The sequence below is a fragment of the Cololabis saira genome, chromosome 16 (assembly GCF_033807715.1).
Source record: "Cololabis saira isolate AMF1-May2022 chromosome 16, fColSai1.1, whole genome shotgun sequence".
Classification (NCBI taxonomy): domain Eukaryota; kingdom Metazoa; phylum Chordata; class Actinopteri; order Beloniformes; family Belonidae; genus Cololabis; species Cololabis saira.
Window position 1 is genome coordinate 23,488,226 of NC_084602.1, and position 25,547 is coordinate 23,513,772.

The 25,547-nt window shown below is 41.6% G+C and overlaps 1 protein-coding gene across 1 annotated transcript; it reads left to right on the forward strand.

The window, feature by feature from the left end:
* Positions 1 to 4,102: 4,102 nt before the first annotated feature.
* peli2 (pellino E3 ubiquitin protein ligase family member 2) lies at positions 4,103 to 24,912 on the forward strand. The gene is made up of 6 exons (XM_061744443.1): positions 4,103 to 4,389; positions 14,044 to 14,173; positions 16,192 to 16,293; positions 21,316 to 21,513; positions 21,690 to 21,878; positions 21,999 to 24,912. Exons 1-6 carry the CDS (start codon positions 4,313 to 4,315, stop codon positions 22,575 to 22,577), a joined length of 1,275 nt encoding a protein of 424 aa, XP_061600427.1. The 5' UTR covers positions 4,103 to 4,312; the 3' UTR covers positions 22,578 to 24,912.
* The last annotated feature ends 635 nt before the right edge of the window (positions 24,913 to 25,547 follow it).

Sequence of the window (25,547 nt, forward strand, 5' to 3'; positions counted from 1 at the left end):
CATTCAGACCACTGTGGGGCAGCACTCTGCCTTCGTTGTGCTAAATAGATCTTATTCATGCCCTGCAGGGTGTGAAGGGGGGGTGGGCTGAATAAGCACAAGGAAGTTACACAGCTTCTGTTTATGTTATATAAATTCAGCTTGGAAACTCAATAAACCTGTTTGTCATTTGGTGATTTTATTTTAGGCACAAGGGTGAGGTCCTTCATACTCTGCTAGTTTGCTTCAAAACAAAATAGTATATTGTGAGCTTTAAAAAAAAAAAATTAAATTGAAAAAGGACGTGCTGGAAAATATTGGTCAAATCACATTAAGTGTAATAATTCAATACACGAAGAGCCTGTACACAACAGTGAAAAAGATATGTTATTGGTGTATTTTAGACTGTATAGTACAGCCTTGCATCACATCAGAACTGCAAGTTATATGTTACTGGAACAGTTGAGGTAGAATTTCACTGCACAGAAAGCTGTTGCTCTGCTGCATGTCAAAAGGCCTTTTTAACAAAAACACTTGTACTGGCCAGGAGGCTGGTGTGTGTCAGGCCAGAGCACGAGCATCATGGAATCAGCACATTCCTCACATTCTCCCACACTGTCATGCTACAGTCAGCTGATTGGAGATCTGGCTTTTGCTTTCATGGAAACCTCGCGATGCAACGTGCAGCACATTATCTTCAATGCGCTTGTTAATCACACAGGGAAAGGCTTTCACAGCAAGCTGTTGGAAGTCCCTGAATTATGCCTGTGCAGCACAGCGAGGTGGATGCTCACAGGCTCTGTCTGCTTTGCAACATGTAATGATGCAATGAAGAAGAAATGATTATATCCAGTAATTATGACGAGAAATGTTCTGTCACCATAGTCTTTAGGAAGAACCAACTTATCATTTGCAGGGAAATTACATATTTTTTTAAAAGTGGGGGAATCCAGCAATGAGTCTGCCTGAGGTTACGTTCTGTCCTGGATGTTTAGCCTACCAAAGAACAGATGTGAAATGAATAAGGGCTCTTCCATCCTCTTGTCATCATTGATCTCAGTCTCTCAATTGTGCAATTTAGCCTGTTGCAGTGAGCCTCTGTTCTGCATGCTTCTTGCCTGGTAACATTTGACTCCTCCTACTAAACATAGATTTGCACTGGCACGATGCCAGCGCAACTTCAGCAAAGCAGCCCACTCCCTGCATCTGCTCTCCATCACTGTGGTATGTGCTGCCGAGCCTTTGATCCCCACCCTTCCCAACTCTGTGGTCTGTTTGTGTGTGCAAGTCAGGCAGAAGTAGAATCAAACTCTAGTGCCGTTTTACACGTGGAGGCAGGGCGGAAAGAGAGTGGGACAAAAGAGCAGTAAACATTCATTATATGCACAGAATTAAGGGCAGTCCTGTACTTATTGGCCTACTGCAGCTTAAACTGTGTGCACAACTGATGAAGTTCACTTATCTCTACTATTAATGGAAAAGCATGTGCAGCTAGTAAGAAATGCCAAATGTATTGGGATCTAGCTTTTATAAACCTGGAATTTTAAGTTGAACTATAAGGGAGGGCATGCCGATGACCCCATACTACCTTTTGTTTTTGTGTCAAGTGTTATTGCACTTTGAAACTTAACACCAGTTCAAACAGAAGGCCGTAATTACAGGGGGGGAACGGCCCAACTGAAGGGGCCCCCAAGCAGTGGCAGCACCCCCAGCCATGCAGGCTCTTGTGAAAACAAGACTGAGGCAATGAAATGTTGATGAGACTGCTGCACAAAAGTAGAGAAGTGGCACATTCACCAGAAAGGTGTGAACCAAACTGGACATAAAGGATATTTGGAAGATGTAACCTGAGAAGCTGAAAGGTCCTTGATGTCCTCACACAAGATCCAGTTGCATTAGTGTCCACAAGATGTTTACGAGGCCTTTCTGTTAAATTCAAAATTCAGAAATACTTTATTAATCCCCAAAGAGAAATTCATTGTTGCAGTAGTCATGATTTAAGTCTCTACAGAGAATCATTGTAGAGGGTTATAGCTGTGTGCAGGTAGAGTCTCCTATAGCCATCTGTGTTGCAGAAGTCTGTGCTGAAGAAGCCTCGTCTAAAATATTCTGTTGCTAAACCACTGTGTTGCCAAGAAGATCCCCAGAGTTGTCTGTGTTCTCAGGGTTGCCTATGATCTTCTTCATTTTATGAAGTATCTTCCTTTGCACAATCAGCTCCAGAGGCTCCAGAACAGTCGCCAGAACAGAGCCAGCACTCTTCATCAGTTTGTTCAGTTCCTTTTAGTCACTGGCTCTGATGCTGCTCCCCCAACAGACGGCTGCAGATGAGAGTGCACTCTCCGCGGCAGACTTATAGAAGATACACGACATCTTGCTGCAAACTCTATATGATGTATGTATGGGTGTGTATTTATACTTATACATATATAGTGACCAAGAACACCTTAATGAATGAAATAAATGAAAGAAAACACAAGATCCAATTGAGCAATGTTAATGCCAATCATGTAGATGAATGCCAGTTGATTGCAGAATAATCCAATTGTATTTGCAAGTTGAAGTCCTAATCAAATAAAGCCTTAACATAGTCCCAAGGGTGTCAGGTGAAATAAGAAAATATCATTTCACCTTATTTTCACTCAGGAAACATACCAGGAGGATCATGAGCTTCCCAAAATTACGGTCCTCCTAACAGTGGACTCTCTTTGGCCTGTACAACTCGTATTGTTATTTATTTATTAAACATGTGTTGCTATTCAAATTCAGTTCCAAAATACTTTATTATTCCCCGAAGGGGAGTTCAGACTTTTCCCTCTATCTGGTAGAAGGCTGCGATCCATCAGGACCAAAACCTCACACCATAAAAACAGTTTGTTCCCGACTGCAGCTGGCCTCGTCAACAAGGCCCTGGACCACAGACTACCCCCCCACCCCACTCTACGTTACATTAACGTAAAGACTCCACTCCTGACCTTATAGGTCACATTAACGCACATCCCAGGTCACCTCATTTAAATTTTTTTCCTACAGACTCATTACTCCTGCACTTTAGAACCAACTTGTACATTTTTTCCTTTATTATTATTTGCTCTTTTGTATTGCACCAATCACCACAACAATTTCCTACTTCTTTCTGATTCTGATTCTGAAATCAGCTCATGCTATTTTACTCTGCCCCTTATACATTTATTTTTTATTTTATTTATTTATTTGCACAATGACAACAGTAATTTTTTTTTATCATACAAGGACAAATAATTTGTGCAGGAGAGGAAAAGAAGCCCGAAGGGCTTATAAAAAATCCTCCCCCTATATACAAAATCACCAAAACAAATCAATCAATAGAAAAATAATAGAAAGGAAAAAGAAAAGGTAAAAGAAACAAAGAAAAATACATGGAACAAACTTCAAAAGGATCTAAAAATAACAGAACTTACTCCACTGAGTGATTTTAAGTCCAGAATGAGTGCACTTGAGACAGCATCTCTGATTTGTAACTGTTTTAAATGATTTCCATTTTTTGTTTCATTTGATTTTATTTGATTTTAATATTTCACATCACACCTCTGTAAATTTTAATATCTGAAATCTTGTGCTGCCTCTTGGCCAGGACACCCTTGCAAAATAGATTTTTAATCTCAATGGGTTTCTTTTCCTGGTTAATAAAGGTTAAATAAAAAAAAATTAACATATGAAGAGAATTTTGTGACGAAAATATGAAACCCCTTTTTAAAAAATGTGCAAAATCACTAAAAAAAACCACAACATTGAAAAAGAGGGGGTAAACACAAATCAAAAAAAAATTGGATCCCTTTAAGAATTCCCAGATTGTACTCTTTGTTTACATAATAGAAGGTACGAACCATGGAACATGTAAATTGGTAAAAAAATAAAATTGTGTTACACTTTCGGTTAGAATACTACACCAATTCGGGATCTAATCAAACGTAAACATGTATACGAAGCATTATTTTAAACATTTAAATGATGCAGACGACAAGGTTAGGCCAGACAGCGTTTGAAAAAGAGGTTTTGAAAGACGCTCCCCCCTACACAAAGTAGAGAACAAGTGAATGGTACATTCCGGCCCTGCTTCTCGCTGTTTTTGTATCTCCTTCAGAGCACATTCAACCGCCAAGTAAGTTACGTTTTGCAGTGTCACGCTGAGGAAGTTTGAGCGCAGTTTACTTGGACAGAACTGGATTATACGGACACAGACGCGTATGCTAGTTGGGTGTACGTCGTGAAATGAGAGTGAAATTTGTTTCCGACAGGAATTCTGTCCGTTTGTGACACGCTGTTATTACTGTGTAGCGAGCAGCGAAGCCCCATGTTTTCATCAAGCCCGGAGGAGAACTGCGCCCCGTCCAAAGACCCGGTCAAATACGGGGAGCTGGTGGTGCTGGGGTGAGTTTGGATCCATTATATACTCATTACTGCCTCATTTTCTTCATAAAACGAGTTAAGTTCGTTTTTCTTAAAGTTTTACACAAGGAAAATAACTCCGTCACCTAGAAATGTACGAGCTCACGTTAACTCCACAAACCAGACACGTGTTTTTTTAAAACAGAGTTAGTGACGATTTTCTTTTTTCCTTTTTTTTTTTCTTTTTTTTTTTTTTTTACCACCAACACTGGCACAACATGCGCAGACTAGCATCCGAGTAGATACAGTACGTGCAGGACGAGTTTACCTACAAATCCCACACTCAGCAGCTCCTCCCTGCCCTGAAGTTGGATTCATGGGGTTTGAGGAATTCGGAAGCCGTGATGTCCCCCACCCCCAACTCTCAGCCCTCAGCCTCCATCCTCCATCCTCCAGCCCCCGGCTGCTTCCTCTGCAGCCATCACCACTAGCTGCTCAGACCTGAATTATGGTTCCGCGTTAAATCGACGCAGTACGACGGAGTATTAGGGCCAAACCAAGACAAAAAAAAAGGAAATTACGAGAATAAAGTCATAATAATATGAGAATAAAGTTGTATAATTACGAGAATAAAGTCATAATATTACGAGAATAAAGTCGTAATGTTGCGAGAATAAAGTCGTAATAGAATAAAGTCGTAATATTATGAGAATAAAGTCGTAATATTACGAGAATAAAGTCGTAATATTACGAGAATAAAGTCGTAATATTATGAGAATAAAGTCGTAATATTACGAGAATAAAGTTGTAATATTACGAGAATAAAGTTGTATAATTACGAGAATAAAGTCATAATATTACGAGAATAAAGTCGTAATATTTTGAGAATAAAGTCATAATGTTGCGAGAATAAAGTCGTAATAGAATAAAGTCGTAATATTATGAGAATAAAGTCGTAAAATTACGAGAATAAAGTCGTAATATTACGAGAATAAAGTCGTAATATTACAAGAATAAAGTCGTAATATTACGAGAATAAAGTCGTAATATTACGAGAATAAAGTCGTAACATTACGAGAATAAAGTCGTAATATTACGAGAATAAAGTCGTAATATTTTGAGAATAAAGTCGTAATATTATGAGAATAAAGTCGTAATATTACGAGAATAAAGTTGTAACATTACGAGAATAAAGTCGTAACATTACGAGAATAAAGTCGTAACATTACGAGAATAAAGTCGTAATATTACGGGAATAAAGACGTAACATTACGAGAATAAAGTCGTAATATAACGAGAATAAAGTCGTAATATTATGAAAATGTAATTTATGAGAAATCTTAACAGGAAGAGCAGTCTTCTCCCTGTGTTAAAATTAGGAATATTGAGCATCTTGTGAAGTTATATTTATATATTTATAATATATTTAATATTACGACTTTATTCTCGTAATATTATGACTTTATTCTCGTAATTATACAACTTTATTCTCATATTATTATGACTTTATTCTCGTAATTTCCTTTTTTTTTGTCTTGGTTTGGCCCTAATACTCCGTCGTAACGCAGAGCCTACGCCGTAGGGTATTTTTTATTTATTTATTTATTTATTTTCACAGTGATAACACAATAATTCTTTTTTTTTATCATACAAGGACAAATAATTTGTGCAGGAGAGGAAAAGAAGCCCGAAGGGCTTATAAAAAATCCTCCCCTCAATACAAAATCACCAAAACAAAACGGTCAATAGCAAAAGAATAGAAAGGAAAAAGAAAAGGTAAAAGAAACAAAGAAAAATACTATAAGTACACAAACAAAAATATACATGAAATGGCAATTTCATTTCAGTAAGAATAGCCTGTTAATTTTGTCTAAATAAAAGATACCCCACCAAGCTGGTCCTAAACATTTTTAAGGATGACGCTAACTTAAGAGATCTATCTAAACAGTTCCAGAGTTGAGGGCCATGGAATTTGATAAAGGATTGGTGACTGCAGGTACGACAAAGAGGTAAATGAAAGTTCTTCCCACCTCTAACTGAATAAGAATGAATATCTGATGATAACAGAAAAAAATTATGAAAAGTGCCTGGAATGTCTTGTTTGAAATGAATGAACTTAAACATAAACAGGCATGTTTGAAACTTGTTAATAGAGAAAATTTATCAAGTTTCAAACATGCCTGCAGCGTAGGCTCTGCGTTGGTGTAACGCGGAACCATAAATCTGCCTCAAGACTGCACTTCTGTTGCAACAGCCAGCGATGGTCTCCTTGTTCTAGGGTTGCCAACTCACTGAAAAATAAATAAGGGACACCTTATCGGCCAACCCGATTGCCTTCACCCTTCCTGGCGTGGTGAATTTTTTTAGCCCCTTTTTTCTGTGAGTGAAACGATTTTTTAACCATTTGACTCGAACCTGAATTGAATTAGATGCATATTTTTGAATGCCATGAAAACATGGAAAACAAATGATTATCCAGCAATTCACTTTAATACAAAATAGCAAAATGAACTGAATAAAATAAGTATCTTTCTTAAACAGAAACCTGTCCTGCTTAAAGCAGCACAATGTAACTTTCAGCTTTTGTGTTTGGCGGCTCTTTTGGACAAAAGCGGTAGTGCTTTACCAGTACTGTGGACGGGTTCCTACCATGCTCCTCAAAGTTACATAGTGCCAGTGAAGGTGATACAGATCCCCCAGACCATGACAGAGGTTTATTAAACCTGTTGGAAGTTGATGTACCATCATAATGACTCTGGAAATATTAGATTAAGGTGGAAAAGTTACATAGTGCTGCTTTAACTTAAAATTGTATAAATTCATATAAAACAATAGAAAGAAAGAAAGAAAGAAAGAAAGAAAGAAAGAAAGAAAGAAAGAAAGAAAGAAAGAAAGAAAGAAAGAAAGAAAGAAAGAAAGAAAGAACATCCATTCTGTAATAGTGCACATTTTTAGTGCAATAACAAAATTGCAAACAGAAAGTCTGTAGAAAACTTGTAAACATATTTGTGCCTCAAAGGCCATGACTGTAGGCTACAGTTGTAGTAAAACGGAAAAAAATAACGTGAACTCAACAGCTCAATGCCATTTTCCATTGGCATTTTATGACTATTTTTTAACTCTCACGGTAATACGGGACAAAGTGCGTCCCTTTTCAGCTCAATACGGGACGCTTCCTTTAGTTTATAAATACGGGACGATTCCTTTTTTCAAGGGACGGTTGGCAACCCTACTCTGTTCCCAGAGATGTAGCAATGGTCATTACTTTATTGTTGCAGTCCTCTTGAAAAAACAACTCCTGCTTATCCCAGATAAAAATCTGGTTAATTAATAACCAAGCAAGGGGTCCTGTTGTTTTCAGTATATGAGTCATTTCGATTCTCAATACATATTGTGAAATACTGTTATTTCCTCAAGTCAAGCACTTTACTGCCTGAGAAATCCCAGCAGAAGTGAGGCCTAAAATGAACTAGAGAAGACTATACTACTACTGCAGACTTGTGGTTCCCAAAATGAGGATTTGGGACTCAGAGGGGACCTTGAGTGTTTTCCAGGTGCTCCCCAGTAAGACTGGGGATGTTGTAATTTCTCTATTATTTCAGAAGGTTGACATTACCCCTGTGACTCATTCTTATTCTATTCATCGCTGTATTTTTCCCCTTTGCATTACTTAATAAAATGGAGCTTCTGATCTAATTGATTAAATTCAGTCTTCAATTTGTGTATAACAAGATTACGTTGTATGGAAAAAAGAGAAATCTATTTTGTGCTGCTTTACCAAGTGCTATCTGTATAAAATTCAAAAATCCCGGGCCGCCCTGTAGAGGCTTAAGGGCTCATTGCATGCGACCTGGATTCGAGTCCAAACCTGTGTGTCACCCCCCTCTCTCCTACTGCTTTCCTGTATGGACACTCTTTAAGGAAAAAAACAAAAACAAACCCCTTTTAGCCCTTGTTTACTCCCTGTTTTACCAAACTACATTAATGCATGTTATATGTTACTTAAAAAGGGGATGTATTATGAAAAAGAATTGTTTTCTTGACAGCAGATAGCAGATACTGTGTATCTGTGTTTGAGATTATTATAAAGTCAACAACTTTGAGGTAACACAACTTCCCATCTTTGTTTGGGGTCACCTACATTTAGCTTTTTGGCATTTTCCTTTGTAATTATGCAAGATAATCTTAAATCATGTGGATAAATGGATTATTTGCGCATTTATTTAATTATTTTCTTTTCCTTAACAGCTTCATATCCGCCAAGTGCTACGAGCTAACTTAACTCCCAGTGTTTAGCGGTTTTATCCATACCCTTCACTTGTACATATTGGTTATTGCAAGGGTCAAAAATGTGTGTTGACTGCTTATAACAACAAGCTGAGCTTGTTTAAAGCTTTTGTTTTCTTTCCTGACATCAATGCATGTGAGCCATATGAGCCCGGTGTACAATGACTGTCGTGACACCAGCTCCCATTGATAAAACTGATGGTAGACAAGATAACTGACAGCATGGAATAAAGCCTGCTTAGGCAGGAATTCCCTCTGCGGTTTGTTGCCATGACCATGGTGGCTCTTATTACTTGCATGGCTGCGTCCCATCTCTGCTGGGGTGGTTTGGTTTGGTGCTGGTCAGTGAAAGCAAGCAAGTGCGAGGGGAAGCTGCACGGGGATCTTGGAAATGAAAGGACGGATTGATCAGGATTCAGACTTCCTCTGTTCATTGTGGCTGGGAGACTAGGCCTATTGATTGAACGTTCTGCAGTTTGCCTTAAAGAGCTGCTCAGTAAAGGAAGTGTAAAAATCAGTTTATCTTTAGTACAGACTCCCACTGATTGTTGGAATGTGATGCTTTCTTTAGAAATCTCATCATTCAAAGAATAACAGTCTTTTTGTCTGTAAATCACGACTTTAGGATTGTTGAATTTATATTTGTTGAGTCAAACTATCCTCACACATGATATTTATATACCGTATTTACAGCTTAGATTATAGCACAAATAGTGTTTAGCTTTCTACATGATTTCCACATGTAAAAACAGTTTGGGACTTTGCAGATGCACACATGGTTCTATTCATTTTACCGAATTAAGTCAGCTGCACCAAACATTTCCATGCATGGGCATGCAATCAGTTTAAAGTAGATTGGAGAGGTGTGGCTAGCAGACAGGAACTCAAAACAAAAAGGGTTTGTTTTTTTTTTGCTCCATGTCCTCCTTGTCAGATTTGTGTTAGTGTGTGATAGTGTATATAAATACTTTTTTGTTGTGTTTTCTTTCTAAATGATAGATTGATCCAGGTATACTTGGCTTGATTCTCAGTTGTCATGGTTACAAGTTTTTCCCTCTGCACACAGTCAGTTGCAGATGGACCTGTTTAGACCCTTATGGACTGGTAACGATGACACATTTTTTATGTCACACATGCATTTTCTTTTTTTTTTATATATATATATATATATATATATATTTATCAAAATTTTTTCCCCCCATTTTATCACTCAGTGCTCCTACCTAAGGCCCCGTTTACACGTAGCAAAAACGGTGGCGTTTTCATGCGTTTTGGCCGTTCGTTTACACGAAAACGAAGTTTAAAGTCTCCAAAAACGACCATTTCTGAAAACTCCGGCCAAAGTGGAGATTTTCAAAAACTCAGTTTTCACGTTTGCTTGTAAACGGAGGGTAACGGAGATTTAGGCTTCAGAACGTCACATTATGAGACAGAAACGTCTCCAGCGTCATGAGTGACATCTGTGTTTACAATTTGTTTGGCCACCGTCAATATTTTCTTGTATTTTACCGGTTTTATATTCTAAAGTCACACTTAAAAGTAACTCCACTTCTCTGTCACTCCAAACGAAAGACTCTCGTTCCGTCTTGGAAGTAACTGGCAGTCAAGGCTGATTTATGGTTCCGCGTTACACCAACGCAGAGCCTACGGCGTAGGTTATGTGGCGATGCGTACCCTACGCCGTAGGCTACGCCGTCAATTTAACGCGGAACCATAAATCAGGCTTCACACATGTCATTTGTTGACGTTTTTTTCCAGGATTTTGATTGGCTAGCATGACTTTACGCTTCTCATTACACTGCCCCCTGCAGGTTTGGCTGCTCATAGCACCCCTTAACAGCGTATTCATGCGGGGTTTGGGTAAATGAAGAGATTTTGAAAACGATCTTGTGTAAACGATGGAATTTTTCAAAACGTAGAGGGGGAAATATCAGTTTTTGTAAATACCCGGCTATGTGTAAACGTGGCCTAAGTCAGTCCTGGGCATTCTTCACCCTCTACCAACCCCGGGAGGGCCCTGTACTGAGTTCAAGTCTCCTCATTACTTGAGGAGTGAGCAGGCTGCTTCTTTTCACCAGACAGGGTGGGGCTTCTCTGGCCGGACGTAGCGCGTGGAAGGATCACGTTATTCCAACCAGATCCTCCCCACCCCGTCTGTCCCCGGCTGGCCAGAGGGGGCATGTATGGCCCAGGACTGCTGCATGTTTTTGTGGGGGTAGTTGACATTAGCTTCCCAAGGGAACACGGGGAGAACATGCAAACTCCACACAGAAAGGCCCTTTCCAACCCCACCCAGGGTGTGGGTGTTGAAGTCATGGGGGGACTTCCCTGGTGGGAATCGACCCCAGGACCTTCTAGCTGTGAGGCGGCTGCACTACCAGATAAATGCACACAAAATTGTGTGCAGTTTCTAAACTGAATTATGCGTACTGTGAATATATTGCAGCACATTATGTGCTGGATATTGCTGGTCCTAGTTGGCACATCTGTAAAAGTGAATAACGTTCAGCATAAGTGGAAGTTGGTTGCATTACCACTGTAACGGCCCATTGTATTATGGGATACAGTATTCTAGGTGGACTTGTCAGTTGGATACTGGACATTTTCTTGAAGGCAGTAACCCATCCACTTGTTTTCCATACTAAAGATTATCCAACTGTTCATATACTACACAGTACAGTTTGTCAAAATCTATACGCTTGAGTAGTGTGTGCTTTTGAATACAGCCCATGGAGTGGATCTTACTTTGAAGCATTATTTTATTAAGAGGTACTCTTGCGGGTTTTTATTTTATCCTCCTGTGTACAGGAGACTTGTTTCAGCAGAAGAGGAGGGAGGTTGTTCTGTTGGCTTTTTACTGCATCTGTGGAGAAAATTCAACATACAGTTAGTCGTATGTCTGGCACGGGTCAAAAAGGGAAAGCGATCAGGTTTAGCTGAATAACTGCTCGAAAGAACCTGTCCCTGCCTAATTTGACAGTGGCAATTACTGGATGAATATTATTGTTTTTCAATGTAATGATACATGTGGCAAATGTTGTATTCTGCAGCAAGATTCATCACGGTAAAACATACTAAGCTGCATATCATTTGTATGTATGCATAATATGAGACAAGCATGCAAAGGGAGTCAGCCAGTCGACTAAATATATGTTTGAACAAAATAGGCCTAGCTGCTCTTTATTTAGTTGGAGAGTCTCTGGCAGATCAAATAAAGCTGCTGTGAAGGTTCACTTAGTTTCATGGGTGTGTGTGTTTTGAATAATTAATGTTTAAGCCCTTTATGGTGTTACTTTAGAAATGAAACATGATAATCAGAATGCTGTTAATTAATTATAAATGCACATGCCAGATGAGCAAAGTGGGCAGTTTTATTTTGATGATTGAAACTTATTGAAAACACTGAAACAATCAAATGTCTGCTATTAGTTTGTCCCCTTTTTTCACCTCATTATTGCGATTGTTTTAGTTTGCCCACAGAATAACCCAGTGCCCCTCGGGCTCTCTGTGGGTGGCTTGTCATATAGGCCAGCTTTGTACACTGTGCTGACTGGGACCATGTGTTTCCATGCCTGGCCAGCCGTGTGGAGACATGGGACAGGTGGATTAGCTTGGGAGGGAGGTTGGGAGGAGCAGAAGGAGGCCCCGTTGCTGTTATGTTGAAACAAAGGGTAAAAAAAGTCAGATTGCTTTGTGTCTGATAGAAGCCGCTCCCTCGGATGCATTGGCATGCACCATCCAGGCATTTGATATAAATATTTCCAATGGTACAATGTGACTGTTTACCACTCTGGGATTACGTGTGAGAGTGTGACAGAAGGACTGTGAGTTGGACGGGAGTAAAGCATGGGGTGTCCCAGCTGTAGGAACCAGCTGGCAGACAGAGAGAGGACCAGTCCTACCGGAAGGGGCTTCTCCATTCACAAGGAGCAGCCTAGGCGAGGTGCCTTGCAGCAGACAGAAGGGCAAAGCTGGAACCTGGAATCAACTGCATTAGGACACACAGAGCAGATATCAGATGCTTTTATGGCTCAGGTTCTGAGATTGAGATCGTACAGCTTTCTGTGTCAGTATATAACGTACGTGATCCCACGTGATCCCAAACCTAACAAGTAGGGATGGGCGGTATGGACTAAAAAATGTATCACGATAATTTCTGGCATTTATCCCGATAACGATAAAAATGACGATTAAAAAAAATACCAATTCAACTCCTTCTTTTTAACTTCCTTCCTTCCTTCCTTCCTTCCTTCCTTCCTTCCTTCCTTCCTTCCTTCCTTCCTTCCTTCCTTCCTTCCTTCCTTCCTTCCTTCCTTCCTTCCTTCCTTCCTTCCTTCCTTCCTTCCTTCCATCTTTCCTCCTGCTCTCTCCTTCCTTCTTCCCTTCCTTCCTTCCTTCCTTCCTTCCTTCCTTCCTTCCTTCCTTCCTTCCTTCCTTCCTTCCTTCTTTTTTCCCTTCCTTCCATCTTTCCTCCTGCTCTCTCCTTCCTTCTTCCATTCCTCTTTTCTCCCTTCCTTCCTTCCTTCCTTCCTTCCTTCCTTCCTTCCTTCCTTCCTTCCTTCTTTTTTCCCTTCCTTCCATCTTTCCTCCTGCTCTCTCCTTCCTTCTTCCATTCCTCTTTTCTCCCTTCCTTCCTTCCTTCCTTCCTTCCTTCCTTCCTTCCTTCCTTCCTTCCTTCCTTCCTTCCTTCCTTCCTTCCTTCCTTCCTTCCTCCCTTCCATCTTTCCTCCTGCTCTCTCCTTCCGTCTTCCCTTCCTTCCTTCCTTCCTTCCTTCCTTCCTTCCTTCCTTCCTTCCTTCCTTCCTTCCTTCCTTCCTTCCTTCCTTCCTTCCTTCCTTCCTTCCTCCCTTCCTTCCTTCCTTCCTTCCTTCCTTCCTTCCTTCCTTCACGTACGTTGTGCGTGGATTTAATGCAGAACCATAAATCAGCTTTACACAAAAACGTCATCAACGGGAATTTATTGTTTTTACCGCGAGATGACAAATTCTTATCGTGAGGAATTTGTTTTACGGTATATCGTGAACGGTAAAATATCGCCCATTCCTACTAACAAGCATCTCAAAAGTCTCCTGCCTGGGACCCAGAGCAAAAGAACAGCTGCAGTTTATCCAGTGTTAACTCACCGAAACCCCAAACAACACAGTGCATTATGTAACAACAGATATTATGCAAGGTGATGCTTAGATTACTAATACGATGTATTAGTTTGCCAGTAATATAATGCTTAGAAAAGCTCCTTTGGGGGAAAAAAAGAATAGATTTCTAAATCTCCGTATGTGCTCGCTATATGATTACAAGATTTTTTTCTGTAAATCTCATTACACACATCTCTTTGCACCAAAAACTGTCAGCATTTTCATCCTGGAAAAAAATAAAATAACCGTGAATTTTCTGTCCTTTCTGTGACAGGTACAATGGCTCCCTGCCCAATGGAGATCGGGGTAGACGGAAAAGCAGATTTGCTCTATACAAGAGGACCAAAGCCAATGGTGTTAAGCCGAGCTCCATGCACATCCTTAACACACCCCAGGAAAGCAAGGTACAGAACAAAGGAGAAATTAGCAATTTAATGAACAGACTCTCTGTGGGAATGAAGAACTGTCTGCTCGTCTTTTGATGTAGATTTTCCACAGAAATACGTAAAAGCATGTAAATATTGTAAATACGTAACAGAGACAGAAGATGATTAGTCATTTTCTTAGGTCGATTTGAGTGTGTAGAGTTGATTTGAATGAGATTCAATTTATGACGGCAGTAAACAGAGCAGAGCTGGAATTGCAGTTGAGTTAAAGAAAATCTAGCTGCAAGAAAGTCTTTAGTGGGTGTCTTTTTTTTAAACTCACTTATCAAACATGCTACTGAGCAGTTTGTGTCATCGTTGGCAGACCTTAGTGTTGACATTTCCAGTTCAGTAGCCGTAGTTCCTAGCTGGGCCTCATAGCTCTTCTTTGCACCAGAGAGCCTGTTGGAAAATGCCATATTGAGTATAACGTGTTTCCCTCCCTACATTCCTCCCTCTGGATCCCACGTAGAACTGCTAAACAAGGACCTGTTTACCCCTGTGCGACCACTCCTTCAGACATTTGTTATTATTTTAGTTTTCTAGCCAAACACTCCCTGGTTTAGTTGGAACTTGAATCCCTGATGTCCGTGTTTCCTGGTACGGGACGTGTCATGGCAGAGAGTTATTGCGATATTTCATTGTGTTTTCAGGTGGCTGCAGTGGTTTTGAAATATTTCTAAATATTATTTCTTAAAACAAATCTCTGTAAGCAAACTCATGTTACACTGGACGTGGCACAACAGCAGTGAGTCGCGTCAGTCACGGGGCGTTTCAGCGACAGGAACTCCTGTGACTTTCTTCCCTTTTTGCCACCGTTCCTCTTTGCCGCCTGGATTAAGCAGGGTGAGCTGAGAAGGAAGTTGTTTCAGTAGGTCAACCCTTCACTCCCAGTCTTACGCCAGGTCCAAAGGGACAAGCAACGTGCAGAGCTGGACTTTTAGGAGGGAGAATTAAATATATCAGACACTCCAGTGGCATGGTGGAAGAAGCGGTCTCCCTTCATTTAGAGCCATCTTCCCCATAAACTCCTGCCCCCTCACAGTGCAGCCTAATATAAACTGAGAATGCTGCGTGGCTAAGAGGGAAAGCTCACGTGTTTGTGCACACTCTGGTGTTCATGGCAGATAACTAGGAGTTCCCATGATGCTGCCACCAGCCTTTTGATTGAAATCGTTTTTATTTGATTTCTACATCACAGGATGTGGTGGATGTTTATCTACATGTGTTTCTGTTCATCATCTGTTCGGCGCACACTCGAGCATCTTGTAGCCGTTACACAGGCGAAGCGTTTGTTTATAGAGACGCAGTCAAGACGAGGTTGTATGTGATGATGACATTTGTCCCCGTCTGTCTGATGTTACAGCAGAGTGCAGCAGCTCTCGTGACCCATTTTTCCTCTCGCTGCCTCTTTCCCTCCTGCACGTGACAAAGAAGGGAGGTGTTTGGGAAATGGAAATGGCAGATAAGAGCTGCATATTAGTGGCACGTGGTTACGTGTTGATGAGAGCTGGGCCTGGGCTTTAACCCAGCTTCCCTCTGCACGTAGATGGAGGCAGTGCAGCTGGTAGGCGAGCTCGTGTTAACCGAGGCCAGTGGGCAGTTCGTGGTCACCGCCTTGGCAGCGTGACTCTCCTCGCCCTTCTCTGTTCGCATTCCAGAAATTTCTGCCACAGTGTGCGGTTTTAAGTAACATGATAAGGAAATGATCCAATAAGGTTTTTTTATTTATTTTTTGCTTCAGTGTGAGCCGATAAAAGTAGATTTTTGTCCTTTCTTCTGATGTAATAATGCAATGCAGTGGTTACGGTACTTTTGGCTTTTGGTCAGCCTGTGGCCTCTTCTTGCTCATGAGAACATTAAAGGGCTTCTGCTGACTTCAGAGGAAGTCGGAGGATTGCTGTTTAGAGTTGAACCGTTGAAAATGTAAATGAATTGTGCCGTAGTGTGGTATATCACAGCGTATACTGCAGCATTAATGAGCTGTCGTCTTCCAGGCTGTCAACAGTAAAGGACTACACAGCATCTCCTACACGCTGTCCAGGAGCCAGACGGTGGTGGTGGAGTACAGCCACGACAAAGACACAGACATGTTCCAGGTAAACTCACCTCAGGTGTACTGCTGGTCGTCAGGACGGTGCATCTATAGCAACAGTTGCTTTTATCACTCAGTACATTTACATGCGCGAAGATAAAGTTGAATTATTACCTCGGTCCGACTGATATTGAAGTTTTGAAGCCAGGTATACACCTCAGTCTGGCTGTAGTCAAACAGAGCTGGAGTTCTTGAAATCGAGCTACTAGAGCCAGATAATGCGGTACTCAATTGAATTGTTCCAGCATGTTTACTAATTAGTGTTGTCCCGATCGATCGACCACCCAATCGATCGGGCCCCGATCACGTCATTTTCAAAAGATCGGGATCGGCCAAAAAAGTATCGGGACATACTGTTATGGCTCGGCCGGCTGGTCTCCGACTCCACGACCCGGTAGCGCTGGGAGCGCGGAGTCGCCGCACCGGCCAGAAGAGCCGGGCGGCTCGAGGCGGGTTCGTCTTATTTGTTTGCTTGTTGCTCTGTGCCTATGTTTTAACATATATCAATTATTAAATCGTATTATAATTTTATTTAACAATACAGACTGTTGATGTGTGTTTATTATAAGATTTTGGGCGGCACCGGCGGCTGAAGAGACGTTTGTGCTGGAGGGGAAAGAAGTGTGGCTAACAGAGAGCTAACAACAGCTAGGCTACGCTCAGATAAACGGCCTGAAAGTTTTAAAAACAAAGAAAAGCCGTCGGAGAAAAGTGACTGTAGTGTTATGTAAATGATTATCCGTCACTCGTAAATCATCTTTTGGTCCACTTTATTGACTCGGTAACAACACAGGGATGACGGACTGCTATTTTGCGGGACCGGTGTTACGTTCTAAACTATAACAGCCGCGATGGAAAGCTGCTGCTATTCATTTCATGCTGTTGAGAATTCTGCACTAAGGTTAAGCCAAAATGTATTTAAATTTTCTTACTGATTGTGAGTTTGACTGGATGTCATTCAACTTTTGAACCTAGTAGGTAAACTACCTCCTTTTGAAGTGAAATTGATTTATTTTTGTTATTGCACTATTCTGCAATTTTTGTTTTAGTTTACAATTTCATGTTTCTACATTTTGTGGCACCAGTACTGATAAGCTTTGTTTTGATCCAATGATGCAGTCAGTGAAAAAAAAAAATATGTCCATGTTGGAGAGAATGGACAATACATTTTTTTACTTAATTTACTTTACTTTTTTTACTTTACTTTTTTTTACTTTACTTTTTTACTTAATTCATTGCCAAAATGTATCTGATCAGGAAAAAGTATCGGAAATGTATCGGGAGCCAAAAAAAGTGATTGGATCGGGAAAAATCGGGATCGGCAGATACTCAAACTCAAGTGATCGGGATCCGATCGGGAGCTAAAAAATCCTGAGCAGGACAACCCTATTACTAATTGACCCATTGTCAGCTTTCTAATTGGTCCCTGACTGACCAATCAGAAAAATCCTTCTCCATTGCTACATCCGTGCAGATTATCTGGTTGGACCAAACCGCCGACTCTCTCTCTCGTTCACATCAAAGGAAAAAGTGTAGTTTGTACTTGCCCTTTTTTTAAAACTTTGTATTAGTAAAAGGAATACTTCAGAACACACTGCACACATTGTAGTAAGGGGGCAGTGTATTTTTTATCCCCAAACTGGCAGAAATCCGATCCGTACTGCCGATACAAAGTCGGCTCGGCAGCAGGCGTCAACCGCAAAAGCGTTTATTTATTTATCTCCCAATATATAAGCGGTGTGCTTGGGGCACTTGTAAAAGTGACACCCGCTACCCAGAGACAATCACAGGAATATATTTCATCCCAAAACCAACGGTAAATTACGAAAAACGTCTGCTTTGGATAAAGCTATGTGGACGGCCAGACTTGCAGTTCAGCCCTTCCACCATGCTATTAGATAAACTATTCAAAAGATCTGGTTTTCGCCCAAAACCTTTTTTTTAAACTCACTACACGGTAGGGCTGCAACTAACGACTATTTTAATAGTCGATTAGTCACCGACTATTGAAACGATTAGTCGACTAATCGCATAATTAGTAATTTAAAAATGATAATAAAAACAAGAAAGATGACGGTTTTCTTCACCCTCCTCCCGCCCGGATCCGCAAAACTCATTCATGCCCGCACAATAATAGAGATGCATTTATTTAGTGTCTTCTCCCGTCCCGCAAGAGAAATGTCCAGACAAATCTATCTGATTCAATGTTAACATGATCATTGTGGAGTTTCATGGACAATTGACAGTTCATAGGCACCTGACTGAAAGTTAGATGCAAATCCATTGTCATCATCACACAAGCTTTTTCGCCTTTCACGCTGCATCAATTATGATTGAGGTTATAGCAACGAGAGTAGGCTGAGTGGCTCAAATAATACTAATAAATAACATGAAATAAACAAAGTTAACGAATGAAACAAATTGATTTAACAAATGAAAATAGGCTTAATATCTTACCAAGGCGAGTCGTTTCGTTCAACACTCCGACGTGCTTTCTCTTCAAATGCATTACCGAGGTGCTCCCGTGAAAAGCAACGTCGGCTTTGCAAACCTTGCAAGTCATCTTTTTATTCGCCGTATCGAGGCTAAAATGCTCCCAAACTTTTTAAGTTATTTATTATTATTATTATTATCCGCAGCTGCTGAGACGCTAACGTGCATGCGCGACTCTCGGCAGAGATTGTATTGAAGTCAGACGCCTCACTCTGTTGGAAAAACACGTCTGGCGACAATTGTCGACAATGGAATTCATTGTCGACAATTTTGATTATCGATTTTTGTCGACAACGTCGACGAATCGTTGCAGCCCTGCTACACGGTACCTGAAGTGTTTATTTATATGTAGTTGGTTATGATTTTCTTTGGTACAATAATTAGAAATAAAGTGATGTAAAGGCTGTTTTTACAATGGAAGGTGTTTGGAGAGATGACAATTTTGTCCAACTGAACAACAAAGGATCAATTGTTCTGACTAACCAGAAGAATGCCGGTTGAAAGGGCGTGTAGCGCCACCTATCGTCGCGGAGTCATACGCACCTCACTCAATAATTTGATTCTCTTCCCGCACATGTATACTTGGATTTCTGGGAAACTCCAGTTAAATCCTGATAGATTTAGATGTGCATGTAACCGTACTGACTCACTCCTTGATATTTTGAAGCGCTGAAAGGAATGTGTTTATGTACATTTAGCAGGAGATTGTGTTGTTTTTCCTGCCTTGATTACTTTTTTACAATCAATTATCCACAGAAACCCCTCATCCTTCTTACAGCCTGTTTCATTCACAACTTGAAAAGTGTTTGCAAATGAAAACCAGGATTCCTGTTTTAGATTAATGTAAATTTTTTTACCTTTATCGCAGTGGGTGCAGAAGTAAGCATGATCAAAATAAATATACAGAATTTTTATTGTACTGAGAATATATTTTTGACAAATATCCTGACATTTCAGGCCGCTTTGGGCTAAAACAAATAAAAATAATTTATTCCATAAATTCCCAGGCTGCTGTTACATCAGTGCAAATTAGCCCTCAGCAGTTCTTATCTTTACCATCTCTAATGATTCTGATTTTCTTCCTGATATGATGACTCCACAATATGGAATCCTCTTATCTTGATTGACACTTCATTGGAGTCCTTTTGAGCTTTTATGCTTTGCCCACTAGTCACATAAAACAATATATGCTATTTTTTTGATAGAAATAAAAATAAATTAAGCGTTTACTTTGGATCATTCTTAAAAGGCTTTCGATACACTTTGGGTGTGCCGTGAACATCCTTTTTAGGGTTATTTTCTCAGAGTTGGGTATCATTCATCCCCCCCCCCCCCCCCCCCCAGTTAACCGGACTGATATGTATGTGTGTATATATACAATAGAAATATATATTTATTTATTAAATTGGCATGTCCACATTGAGTCCGGCGAGTGGATGAAAGATCACGATCCAACTCCATGCAGAGCAAGGATATTGCAGCTACCTCTACTTAGGACCAAACAGTCCCGTACTCCACCTTTGTCCAACATGCTTGGGAAGGAAGTCTTGTTTTACTGACAGTGACGCACGATGGCCCATTTCCAGACCTGAGGACGAGGAGTGCGTCAGCTGTAGAGACGAGCCTGCTCACTTTTCAAGCTGATTCACTGTCAAAGAAGATTTTCCAGAACGGATAGAAAACATTTCTGATTCATTATTCATCATTAACACACTGTTTGGATTGTTGTCCCTGTCAGGAATACACTGACGCCTCAGCATTGTTGTAAGAATAAAAACAAAATCTTGTATGAGGCCGTCACAGGCGCCTCATCCTCAACTTTGCACATCGTTGTGCGAGGACGAGATGGACTGTAGCCTTTTATGAAAGCAAATTATTTTCTAGACTTATTGTTTTTGAACTGACCACAGTAGTCATATTATTAGTCATTAGTAGTCATACAAGACTCTTCTGCCCTGTCTATGTTTTCAGCTGTGACCTGTCTGTAGCATTAATCCAAACGCACAGTCAGGTGGCGACAAAAAGAGGGACATTTTCTTCACAGTCAACCATTTTGTGTGTGACTGTCCTTGCGTTACTCTGGAAACACAGGAAATGAGGAAAAGGGGAAATGCTTATGTTTTCCTCTGTTCCACTTGAAGGCATTTTTCCCCCCTGTTTTAGAGTCTGCTTAAAACTTAACTTTAAATACACAATATAGGGAAGTCTGCTGGTCTGGGGGTTGGCGTCGTTGCCTCATCGCGAGGCGGCTTCCTCTTCAAGACATGGCTGGGAGCTTCCTGCGTGGAGTTTGAGTTCTCTTAGAGGGGTTTCTTTGTGTACTCCAGCTTCCTCCCACTCTCCAAATCCTTTTTTATGACTTAAAAATAAAATATTTGTCTATACCCATGTATACAACAGGGTAAAATTGCACATTTCTGAGGTAGTGCTGTCATTGCTGAGTGATATATGATCTTATTGCATCATTCGCTGTAATTGAAGTCTTGTTCAGGGAATGTAACTGGTTTTCATTCACTCCTGTACTTTTTTTTAGATTGGACGCTCCACTGAGGGGCCCATAGACTTTGTGGTTACTGACACAATGGCGGGAGGCCAGGAGGGAGACGACGCCCCGATCACGCAGAGCACCATCTCTCGCTTTGCCTGCCGGGTCGTCTGTGAACGCACCCCACCCTACACTGCTCGCATCTATGCGGCCGGCTTCGACTCTTCCAGAAACATCTTCCTCGGGGTAATTACTACTTATGGGACCAGACTGGCTCTGTAGTATCTCTGTTGGTGCTGATTTAAAATAAGTTACATGTCTGTTTTTGGGTGTCTTGGAAGTTTTGTGATATGTAATGTGTGTAAAAAGGGAGAGTGGCAGCATCAGTTTGCATCATCTTCTATTCTCTGTATTGGCTTCAGGAAAAAGCTGCAAAATGGAAAAACCCCGATGGTCACATGGACGGCTTAACAACCAATGGGGTGCTTGTGATGCACCCTAAGGGAGGGTTCACAGAAGAGTCCAAGCCTGGCGTTTGGAGAGAGATCTCGGTTTGCGGAGATGTCTACACTCTCAGAGAGACCCGCTCGGCACAGACTCCAGGAAAACAGGTGCGTGCAGCTGATTGATGCTCTGCAGCCAAATGTTTCACATCTAATTTTCAGGCGCAGTCAGTTTTTCTTTAGTTTTGTTTGCAGTCTCAAACCAAATGCATTTTTGTGCCACGGCAGGTGGAGAATGAGAGCAACATCCTGCAGGACGGCTCCCTGGTGGACCTGTGCGGAGCCACTCTGCTGTGGCGTACTGCGGAGGGTCTCTTCCACACTCCCACCCAGAAGCACCTGGAGGCCCTCAGGCAGGAGATCAACGCAGCCAGGCCCCAGTGCCCTGTAGGCCTCAACACCCTCGCCTTCCCCAGCATGCAGCGCACCCGTGCCCTCACATCTCTGGAGGACAAACAGCCTTGGGTCTACCTGGCGTGCGGCCACGTGCACGGTTATCATAACTGGGGCCACCGCTCGGAGCAGGAGCCCAACACTCAGCGCGAGTGCCCCATGTGCCGAGTGGTGGGCCCCTACGTTCCGCTGTGGCTGGGCTGCGAGGCAGCCTTCTACGTGGATACAGGTGCGCCCACGCACGCCTTTGTGCCTTGCGGACACGTGTGCTCGGAGAAGTCTGTCAAGTACTGGTCAGAGATCCCTCTGCCCCACGGCACCCACGCCTTCCACGCCGCCTGCCCCTTCTGTGCCACCCAGCTCAGTCTCACTCAGGGCTGCTCCAAGCTAATCTTCCAGGGCCCCGTGGACTGAGCCGGGGGCGGCCGCTGCTCCTCCGGCAGAAACAACAGGAATACCAACATGCTGTGAAACTGTTCAGATTATTTTTCACTGTCTTCTGTTTGTGTGAGCCAGCGTCGGAATGGAATCAATCTGTCAAAGTTGTGGTAATTTAGCCTGGATTCTGCACAACAGAGAGCCATTACAGATTGTTGTTGAACTTCTTTTTTTTTTTTTTTTTTTTCCTTTGGCTGTTTGCATGGCTGCTGTGATGCACAGAAACGTGGAGCTCGCTGGACAACAAATGCCAGACTCCCTCAGCGTGAGATAACATTTTAGCTGTCCTGCCAACCGACTGCTTTAGACAAGAATCCGGCTTTGGCCTGTTTAAACTACAATACCTGCTGGTTTTCCATCAGATCGCAGCAAAAGTAAAGTTATAGAAGGAATGAACCAACTTTAGTCCTGAACCAAACTGGTGGAAGTGACATTGAGCGGGTGTAGCCGGACCTGTTGGGCGCATGAAAAGGTGACAGGAAATATGTTTCAGTTCCTCCTGGGTCTTGGATAGGATTTTTCCACAGAGCCACACAGCTGGACTGTTGGCTGGGAGAGAAACCAGGGGGAACCTGGGATTTTATGGCTTAATTTTTAAACATCAGCCCTGTGGCCATCAGCTCTTAATGGCATCCAAATCATGTAGCTCTCTAGAGGAGGCTTCCACTTAGCGGACAAACTTTGACGGAGGGAGCGTAGAATTTAATATGTATTGCGATATAATCCAGTGCCTCGAATCCCAATAAACTATAAGGATATTTTTCATAAATTAAAAAAAAACAAAGAAGATATTTTGTTGACGGTAGGGACAGAGATAGTTTTGCATACTGAAGATATAAGGAGCTGAGATCAGATGAATTCTGAAATAAGTTGTATTTTAGTACACTGAGGCCCCTTGTGCTGTTTTGTAATTCAAATGTTAATATATTTTGTCCTTCATATGTCGAGTGTGTGCATGTGTGCGTGTGTGTGCGCGCTCTTAGGCTGTTTAAATCGCCCTGCTCCGTTTCACCTCGGCCCTCCTCTTACTTCACCCAGCACCCACAAACACTACCAGACAACACAGCAACAGGAAGGAGGTGGCATGGTTTCACAATGAATGTACTGAAATACACCAACTCTCCTCACTTTTGGTGTTGAAATCCCACCAGCGCTCTCATAGAGGGAAGGCCCGCTTGCTGTTAAATGCAATATTGGGGCTCCGCAACCGTTTAACAACGCCCCGCTTTGCAAGTACGGGACTTCCCTGCTGCACACGTGTACTGTATTCATTCTGCACTGCTGTTAGCTTTATCCCGTGCTGGGGCTGATTCAATGATCTGTTTCGCTGTCGTACCCGGGCGCATTTTCAGCAGCATCTAGAGATTATACCAAATATGAGAAGGAGCTGTTGTTTTGTTTGTTTTATTTGTTTTGTTTAGTTTCTCTCCCCCCATCATCATGCAAGATGTAACAGCCGCTCTTTCTCCAATCCAAAGTGTTCCCTGCGAGCCATCCTAAACCCAAACTGCTGCTGTGATGGAATGTTGACAGCGCTGACTTACAGCAAAAGGCTCTTCTGCAGCTCAGTGGGAACAATGACATTGTTGCGCTCCATGCCAAATTTAGTAAGTTCTGTTGTGCATAGAAGTTGTGCAGAACAAAGTAGCGGAAAAATTGAAACAGAAGAATGTGGGACAAATCTATGCATTCTTCTGTGAAAATGGTTTACTAAACAGATGTGGAGTATTGTGAGTTCGGCCTACGCATTATCAAATGCAAAAGAAAGCATTGATTCTTTTTTTTATCATTATTATTATTTCTTCCATGAATTGCATTATGATGAATGAATTGAGAAATAAATACACCATGTTTTGCTGAGGGGGAAAAAAAATCTTAAAATCTCAATTGGACAAAACCCCAAACAAAAGTGATTTCAATAGCAGTGGTGCAACGGTGGACTGCTCCTTTTGGTTCCTTCCTCAGAAGCATTCTTAGCATTCTTCCAAATGTCAGCAGCATTACACTTCTTTCATACCACTAATGCGTTGCTTGATTTCTCCAGATTTTATGTAACTGCCATGCCGGGTCATGAACTAAGCCTCATACTGTACAGGAACATTCCCTTCTAACATTTTAAGCTCAAACACTGTGCCCATTGCTTCAGAGCGTGTTCTGTAACAGCTGCAGAGTAGCTGCCTCAAACATTCCTTCTTGGTAAACATGGGTGGGGTTCACAGTTCAGCCAAGGGCTTGTTCTATGAATTTGTCTTCTACAGGAACTCTGTACACAAGCCATAGAACACACTGATGCTCCCATTGCCTCCTCTGCAAAGAATAAAATATTTTTTAAAAATACACTGCATCCACTTGATTTATTTTTCTTAGTTTGTATTTAGTGTTCCGCTAATTCTCAGGGACTCGAGGCCATTTGATCCACCGATTTAACGTGTGTACGTTTGAAGAGGATTTGTTGATTTTTATGTTTTTTTTTCATTTTTTTTATTTATTTAGTTTGCAGCTTTTGCCTTTGAGCTCCAGATGCCTGCACTGCCTTCACACAACCAACACAGCAGAAATGTTTAATCATAGTTACACATGTGTTTCATCATGCCTCTTTGTGAGCATTTCCCTGCTATCTTGGGTGCCAAAGTGGCTCTGAATGTTGATAGCTCCATCACAACCATTTTTTTCTCTCAAGATAAGGCAAAAGAAAATGTCTTGAAGTCTCTTTATTCACATTTCACGATCTGGTTTATCAACCTAATCTTCATATTGGTGGACAATTGTACTGGTAACATGCCTTGTCTTTGAGTGTATGATCACCGGGTAGTTTCCCTCTGCGGCCACAGGAGGGCACTATTCCCTCAACAATGGAGCTGCTGGCGCTGCGCCCTGCCCATCACACCACTGAGCTTTAGGCATCCAATAGCTACAGAGCAATGATATGAAAGTTTGATGTGTGTG

Coding starts and splice junctions, on each gene's coding strand:
- peli2 (XM_061744443.1), top strand. CDS start 4,313: ATGTTTTCATCAAGCCCGGAGGAGAACTGCGCCCCGTCCAAAGACCCG. Junction 4,390..14,043: donor GGGGAGCTGGTGGTGCTGGG/GTGAGTTTGGAT, acceptor TTTCTGTGACAG/GTACAATGGCTCCCTGCCCA. Junction 14,174..16,191: donor ACACACCCCAGGAAAGCAAG/GTACAGAACAAA, acceptor GTCGTCTTCCAG/GCTGTCAACAGTAAAGGACT.